Source organism: Tachypleus tridentatus, chromosome 9 (assembly GCF_004210375.1).
Source record: "Tachypleus tridentatus isolate NWPU-2018 chromosome 9, ASM421037v1, whole genome shotgun sequence".
In the NCBI taxonomy this organism is placed as follows: Eukaryota; Metazoa; Arthropoda; class Merostomata; order Xiphosura; family Limulidae; genus Tachypleus; species Tachypleus tridentatus.
Genome location: NC_134833.1, coordinates 45936029 through 45944936, shown reverse-complemented (window position 1 = coordinate 45944936; position 8908 = coordinate 45936029). Strand labels below are relative to the sequence as shown.

At 31.3% G+C, this 8908-nt stretch overlaps 1 protein-coding gene across 1 annotated transcript; it reads left to right on the top strand.

Moving 5' to 3' along the window:
- The first annotated feature begins 702 nt into the window (after positions 1 to 702).
- LOC143225185 (ribosomal RNA-processing protein 7 homolog A) lies at positions 703 to 1681 on the top strand. Its single transcript, XM_076454154.1, has one exon. The coding sequence runs from the start codon at positions 736 to 738 to the stop codon at positions 1582 to 1584; it is 849 nt and encodes a 282-aa protein (XP_076310269.1). The 5' UTR covers positions 703 to 735; the 3' UTR covers positions 1585 to 1681.
- The last annotated feature ends 7227 nt before the right edge of the window (positions 1682 to 8908 follow it).

The window sequence follows — 8908 nt, the reverse complement described above, 5'->3', positions numbered from 1 at the left end:
GCACTGATAGATTTACATTAAACATCAGCACTGAAAGGAACATAACGGTCGGCGCGCAACGAAGTGGGTCATAGTTATAAAATGTCACGAAAACAACCGAACGACCGAGAGGAATTTGAGTTCGAGGACCCGCATATTTTGTTTCATTTTTTACTCAAAAACTAAAGTGTTTAAAAATATGGCAACCACACAGGAATTATACCTAACCAAAGTGCAGTTTCTAAGGCAATTATTAAATTTGTTGAAAATTCACATTTAACATTTTGAAAACTGTTCACAATACTTCACTTATACAAACCTACATGGAAACCTTGAAGTATCGTGGCAACAAGATTACTCTGTGATTGCATGTTTACAGCTTTCAAGTTCAAGTAATCAGAGATTACCAACTTGCAAGTTGAACAGTCCACATAAGTGGTTGCAAAAATCATCCACCCCCCATCGGGTGTAAAAAATATACGCCACTGTGGGACACCCATTATAAACCTAGCCACAACATTGTTCTTTCAATGTTATTTTCTTAGCTGATCTTTTGTGTGTTACCCTATCAAGAGTTTTATGAAAATCTAAGTACACCAAGTCAAAACTGTTTATATTATTCTGATTAAATACAACATCCTTGTAACGTGAAATTTTCTTAATAATGAACACGTTTTTGTTGTTGTTGTTGTTTTCATTATAATTACGTGTTTTCATTGACAGAGGCCGCTATAATAGCATAAATGTAAGTGGAAAATGGCAACTACCATGTCAAATAGCGTGGGAAATTCTGGTAGTTTTGTAAGTATTCCAGTAAAATTTTCAGAGAAAAGTAATTCTGTCAATTATTTATTTTGTAAAGATCACAGAGTCAGAGAAAAACATGAGTGTAAGCCTCAGGATCGGACTTTGTTTGTTGCAAATGTTCCATCTTACTGTGATAAAGAATGTATGAAAAATGTATTTCGTGATTGTGGAATAGTAGAACAAGTTTTATTTCATAAAAAACCGACGGCAGGACCACCTGCGGAAAATACGTCAAGTTTTTTTATAAAAGAACAGCCTATCAAAGGTTATAAGGTAGCGTATATTATCTTCAAGAAACCATCAGGATTAAGAAATGCTTTGAATTTAGTGTTAAATTTAAAGGTGTCAGAAAGTGAACCTCGAATTCTTTCATCCCAGACTCATCGTTTACCTGTTGGTATCAAAAAGTGGTGTCAAGAATACAATGATAAGGTCCCGAACTTAACAGCCCTAAAGGAAGAAATTGATACTTACATGTCAGAGTTTGATAAAAAAGTAGAAGAAGAAAAAAAACAGGCTAAAGAAATGGAAGGTGTACCAGATGAAGAAGGATGGATCACAGTTACAAAACATGGAAAGAAACCTGTTGCACCAAGAACAGAAATGTATCAAAAGAAAGTGTTAGCAAAAGAGAAAAAGAAAAGATCTCAAAAAGAACTCTTGAACTTTTACACTTTCCAGATAAGACAATCTAAAATGGAACATTTAGCAGAGCTTAGAAAGAAATTTGAAGAAGACAAGCAGCGAATTGCTTTGATGAAAGCTGCAAGAAGTTCAAGAAAATTTAAGCCATATTAGAAGTAAACTAGTTATTTTGTATGAATTCACAACTTGTTTCTCAAACCCATCAACTGTGTAGCTTTTGCCAAAAAATAAATTCATTTGTAAATCTGCATCACTTTTTATCCAGATTTCTCTCATAAACATGAGTGGATTTTTTATATATAACATATCATACTATTATAAAAAATTGTTTACAATTTATATATTATACAGCAAATTACAAGAATTAAATAAGGTAGTGCACCAGTATGGTGGTATTTGTTTTGACATTTCTGTGATTGGCATTTGAAATAATTAAGAAAATTACAAGAAATTTGTCATAGAAAAAGCCAATGGAAACTTGTTTCATTACACTAATACAAACAAACACAACATTATAAACAACAAGAGACCATTTGGTACAATTTTCATTTCACAAATTATCATCAGTTTCCTTTTAAAACTTGTAAATGCTGATATACACTACTGTTGACAGTAATTTTCATCATTAGTCAATCATCCTGTTAAAAAACAAGCCTGCCTTGTGTATTACAAGTCTTACTTTCACAATACAACAAAAACAATCATGTACTATTATCCTATTGATTCCCTAGACAATTTTGTAATCTTTAGTCAGAGATCTTTACCTACTCTGAGATGATAGAATTACACTCTAGTCCTCTTAACAGTTTATAGTAAGTTAATGTCCTTTTGTAAAAAGGAATTCCTATATAACTAAAAGCAGGCCAGGTGGTTAAGGTGCTAGACTTGTAATCTGATGTTCACGGGTTTGAATTCCCATCACACCAAACATGCTCAACCTTTCAGCAGTAGGGATGTTATAATTGACAATTAATCCCACTATTAATTTTTAAAATAGTAGCTTAAAAGTTGACAATTGGTGGTAATGACTAGCTGCTTTCTCTCTAGTCTTACACTGCTATATTAGGAACAGATAGCCCTCATGTAGTTTTGCACTAAATTAAAAAAATTATACTCACTATATCTATAAATACATCCTGAAATCCTATTAAATTTACAATGAGCAACAGACCACTGTTGATACTTTTTTTTCAGTTATGCTAATAATTGAATTCCTATTTAAATTAAATGTGATCCAAATTATTACCCGAGACATTTCCAGAAAAAATTAACATGTTTGAAGTTAAAGTCTTCTTGGTAAACTTGTATACACTTATGCCATATCAGGAAGGTAAGGCTAGTAATTTCTTGTTAAAGATTAATCTCTGTTTTGAAAGGGAAGATTTTGATGTTGTATTTGCCTATATATTGTTTTTGTTGCTTTGAAAGTTATATGATGTCACTCCAAAATGAGTTGGTAAGTTGAACTAATATTCTGCAGACAATGAAAGTAAATTATGTACCTCAATACAACAATGCCACTATCATGCTGCTTGATTTTACATGCTCAGTGGGAATTAACAGTGAACTCTATGAGAGTAACAATTATAGTAGAAAAACTACTTTAAAACACTGAAGTAACAATTATAGGTGAAAATGTCATCTCCAGCTAGAAATGGCTAACTGAAAATGCATGGGATTATTCCACTGATCAAACTACATGTTGGAGAAGAAATGTTGACTACAATTCCAAATTTACCAAGTTCATTCACGTGACATCTGAAAAGCAGTTATTAAGTGGTATGTGTCTGTTGTACATGAAAAACCAGACTGTAAGAAAAATGTTTGTACTCAAGATAGGCTGTGAATTAATTATTTCACGTAATTCAGACTGTGACAAGTTGGAGTGCAATGTGTTGTTTATAAGAATAAAAATACTTTAGTCCATCTTAGAGTTTGCATATCTTCTAAAATATCTGAAATGCATATCTACAGTTTTTTTAGTATCCTTATATAATATAAAGTATCTGGTGTTTACTCTCTTATGTCATGAACTGTTACTAAATCAGCAGTACATATGGCATATAATGATTGAATGCATCCTGTAAAATATCATCACTTGTAAACTATGACCCCCACTTGTGCATTTAGAATGCATTCAATCATTATTCATTTAGCTAAATATCTGTTTTGTTCTGTATCTTCTAAATGGTTAATTGTAGAAAAAGATTTAAATTCAAATGATTATTTTTCTGAGTAAAGACAAAAAATTATTAGTTTTTGCAAATCCTAAAATTTCATAACAATATCAACATTGATCTGTCAGTCTTGGTATGTATTGAACAGTTATTCTTAGGAAACTTATTTTACAAAAATTTTCTTTTTATAATAGAATTTCAGGAAAAAATGGTACTTCCCCTATTAACTGAATGAAAGAAATATTTTAAAGATAGGAACATGAGCAGAGAAAATGAATAAAGAAATATATTTAAGTATATTCATATATATTTGTGTTTTTGTTCATATATTTATCTATATATCTATTTTTATCTATGTCAGATAAATTAAATTCAAAATCTCCCCTTTGACAATTTTTATAGAAACAAAAATTCAAAAAGAGCCAACTGTGGTAGTGGTCTTTTCTTGATTTCAGTAAAATGGAAAGGTGTGGCATCCAGCAAAATAATACCCACAACTACTTAGCAAAGCTGGGTGCTCTAATGTACTAGATGCATCCAATGTAGGAACCTAAACATTTTGAAAGAAAAAAATGTATTTTGTCTTCTTTGCTCAAAAAAATGTAGTACAATTTTCCTTACTGAAATGACATATGGAGAGATAGTTGTAACCAGCCCACTAGACAATCAAATTGCATATGCACTAAGCTCCAAGACATTGGGTTTACTGTATATTTTTTATTCATTCATCACTATTTTTAACAGAATTACTATTTCATTGATTCGATGATCATCTTGTTGTAAATTGAACAATACTTGTGTATTGCTTTATAAAATTTTATTTTCTAGACAGAATTAACTTCATTTGTGTAGAACTTACAAGTTTGCTCAAATATGTATACAGTACCTTACTTTAATTCAGAAATTGTTAATAATAGATTAAAGTGCATAAAATACAAAATATAACCAAGAGTAACTAGGTTTTTTTTTCTGTGAAGGAATATGAGATAAAATCAAGTGATTTATATTTTCAAAATTTATTTTGGTATTGTTTTTCATAAATAAATAGCCAGAACTATAGTGTATATTAGGTAAGTTTTAAGGTGTTAAGAAGAGAAAATATTCGATTACTGTGAGATAAAGTAAGAGTTGAGAAGAAGTTAAATTATTTGCTTACCAGGTGATAGAGTTAAAGTTGTTGAGTAGAGGATAATTTGTTAACTAAGAGCTTAAAATGTTAAGAAGAGAAAATATTACTTGACTGCTGGGTGTTGAAAGTGAAGTTGTTCAGGAGAGAAAAAAACGTATTTGTTTACTTGGTGTTAGTAAAGGGTACATAATTTGTTGTCTTGGTGATAAAGCTTAATATGTTGAGAAAAGAGTATTTGTTTACTGTATGCTAGAATTTAGAATGTTTAGAAGAAGTATTATCATTCATTTACTGGGTGTTAAACCTTAGGCTAGTGAAAAGAAGATAGATAATTTCTTTCTTTGATTTGAAGCTTAGAGTGTAAGGAAGAGGAGAGATTTGTTAACCAGGTACTGAAGGTTAAGATATTGAGAAGAGGACAGATAACTTTTTTACTGAATGCTGAATCTGAGGATATTAAGAAGAGGATAAAATATTGGTCTTCTGGGACTAAAATGTATTGAAATGAAGATATTATTTTTCTAATTTCTTACATTGTTAAGATAGCATTAGTTGTTTACTGGATGATAAAATTTAGGGTTTTTACAAGAGATCATTTTATTTGTTTATTTGGTACTAATGTTTAGGGTTTTGAAAAGAGGATGTATAATTTGTTTACTGAATGCTAAAGTTTAGGATAAACAGAAGATGTTAGATAACACTATGTAACAAAATTTTTACTTGTTCCTGGGTAGAAAGTGTTATTTCCCAATTGCTTATGCCTAAAGTAAATGGAAAAGACCTATTTTTTTCTTCAAACTTTGCTTTTGTGACATTAGTAATGAAATTTTCATATTTACTAATTTTCCAGAACGTTCCAGGTAGATTCAGTGCTGAGTAGCTGATGGAGAATTTTCTCGAACTTACAAGAATTTCCATGAACTTTCTAGAATGTTGTAGAACTTACGACAATTTTCAAGAACCTTTTAGAGTTTTCTACAGGGTGTTAGGAAAGTCACTGTGTACTTATATATTTATTAACATACAAAACTGCACAGTGACTTTCATAACACCCTGAAGAACTTTCCATAGTAATATATATACAGGGGCTCACCACTCATCACTTCAGTTTAGTTCTAGCTGCCTAAGTGAACACATAGACCTATCTGATTTTATCAGAGATGGCATCAAGAAGCTGCAAGCATTTTTCAGATGCATTCTGCTATGTACATGGCCAATTTATCAAGACAAGAGCAAAAATGTACTCTGTTACAGCATCTGCTAAAATGCATGAGCCTGCAAGGCATATTTTGGCATGCCTATCGGGGATCAAGACAAACCCTGGGCACCTCATTTTACCTGTGAGCACTGTTAAAACTCTAGAAGGTAAGACAGACAATTTTTCCTTGCTTGAATAATAAGATTTTATATTATACAAATTTTAGACCTTTTATAATTTAAATATCTTTAAATTAATTTTTTTTTAAATTTCCAATAATATATAAAAATATCACATATAAAATATTTTGCATGAACCTTTTACACATTAGCTGTGGATGAAATAAATTTATTCTTCATAACAATTTTATTTTACTCTTTTGCAGGATGGTACAGAGAGGGAAAAGAGAGCCATGAAGTTCACTATTCCAAGAACCCACTGACCACTCAAGCAATTGCCACTTCTGCATGGTGGACCCTTCCAAATGTCGGGCTGGCAAGAGTGCATCTGCTCTCATGTATCCGGACTTTCCATCACCCATTGCCACATTGCCCTAGCTCCCTGTATCCATTCTGCCAGAGAGAAGGCAGCCATCCTCAGAAAAGAACAGCAAATCAGAAGAGGAGGTAGATACTGAAGATTTTTGTATAACTTTAATATAAATACATGTAAATTTTGATTCATATGTTGTTTTATTCAGACCTTATGTAAATGAAAATGTGCAAATTTGCCCATTTTTACATAGAAAATAGGTTAATTTCTAAATTTCATTATCCAGGTCACAAAAGCAGTTTGAAGAGAATAATGGCTATTTTCTGTACTTTTGTACAACATAAGCAATTAAGAAATAACATACTATACAGGAACAAAATTTGTGTTACATAGTGTTGTTTACTGGGACAAATGTTTTTACTGTTCATAAAAAGACAGTTTATTTCTTTATTAGATTGTAAGAAAAATATTTGTTTACTGGTGCTAAAGTACAGGATGTTAGAAAGAAGACATTTGTTTACTGGAAGTTAAAGCTTAGAGTGTTGCTAAAAGGGTAGGTTACTTGTTTACTGGGTTATAAATGCCAAAGTGTTGCAAAGAGGATGGGTTATTTATTTACTGATTGCAAAAGTTTAGGGTGTTGATAAAAACATTAATTATTTGTTTATTGAGAGATAATAGTTTGGTTGTTGAGAGAAGGATAGGTTCAGTGGTGGTTTTAAGGTTTTGTGGGCCCTACATCCCATGTAATTTTACATAGAATAAAATAATTATTGGGCCCTGGGGCTGAGCCCCATCAAGCTTACACCTAAATATGCCACTGGACAGTTTAGTTGTTTACTGGGGTATGAAGCTTTGGATATTGCAAAAAGAAGAGGTTATTTGTTACTGTGAGTTGTATATATAATGAGAAGAGATATGTTACTTACAGGGGATTATAGCTTATGGTGTCAAGAAGAGGTTTTATTATTTCTTTACTGAGTGCTAAATGCTTAGGGTGTTGATAAGAAGATGGATTATTACTATATGATAGATATTAGGATGTTAAGAAAAGGACAAATTATTTGTTTATTGGATATATAACTTTTTTACTGGTGGCTGACACTCAGTGTTAAGAAGAGGATATTTATTTCCTTGGTCATAAAACTTAGTGTGTTGACAACAGGATTAATATATTTTATACTGAGTGATAAAGCTTAAGGTGTAGAGAAAATAACATTATTTATTTATTGTGTGATAAATCATAGTGTGTAAAAAATATTATACATTATTTATTAACTGGATGCTGAAGTGTACAAAAGAGGATGGATTATTTGTGTACTGGAAGCCAATGTTTTGTATGTTAAGAAAAGGACATTATTTGTTTACTGTGTGTTCTAAGGAGGATAGATAATGTGTATGCTGGGGAGTGAAACTTATCATTGAAAAAGGATATATTTTCCTGGTTGTAATGCTTAGTATGTCAAGAAGACAGTGGATTAGTTGCTTAGTGTTTGATACAAAGATAGATTATTTGTTCACCAATTGATAAATATTAGTGTTGAAAAGAGGGCAGATAATTTGTTTTACCGAGAGCTAAAGTTTACAGTATTAGGTATTGCAAATTAAGGTGGTTAGAAGAGAACAAACTGTTTATTTACTGGGATATGTAATTCTGGTGTTAGGGCTAAATCATGGGATGATGGGAAAAGCTATGGGTGCTATAGTTTAGTATATTAACTACAGGTTAGTTGTTTATTGGGTTCAAAAGCTTAGGATGTTGATAAGAGGAATTAATTGTTTGTTTACTGAGTGGTAAAGCTTAGGGTATTGAGAAAAAGAAAGACCTGTGGTCATACGAAGAGGATGTATTATTTGTTTACTAGATTCTGGAGGATAGATAATTTGTTTACTTTCTGCTAAATTGTGGGATGTTGTTCTGGAAGAGGATAGAATATTCGTCAACTGGGACAAGTTTAGGGTATTAAGATGAGAATAAATTGTTTTATTATATATTTAAAAACAGCTCGTTTGGGTTGAGAAAATTTTTTACATAGAGGAGCAAACAACGTTTTGACCTTCTTCAGTCATCGTCAGATTCACAAAGAAAGAAAGAGGTAATTGACCGGAACCTGACCACATGTTTGAAAGGGGTTTGGTAACTGAGTGTCAGAATGTAGAGGGTGTGCTTAGATGTTTGAATATATAATTTTATAATATTTATTTTATTATTATTATTTATTATATTATTTTTTAATATTGGTATAAAGGTGTTCCTTTGTATTGGTTTATTTTGGGCTTGAGTTGTTGCATAAGTAAGGCTTCTTTAATTTTGCATTTGTTTATGTTTGTTTCTTTATTTAGTATTTCAGTGTTTTCTATGGTTATGTTGTGTTTATTTGACTTGCAGTGTTCGAAAATGTGTGAAGGAACACCTTGTTTTATTGTAGGTGCTGAAGCTCAGGATGTCGAGAACAATAAATTAGTTTATTAAGTGTTTAA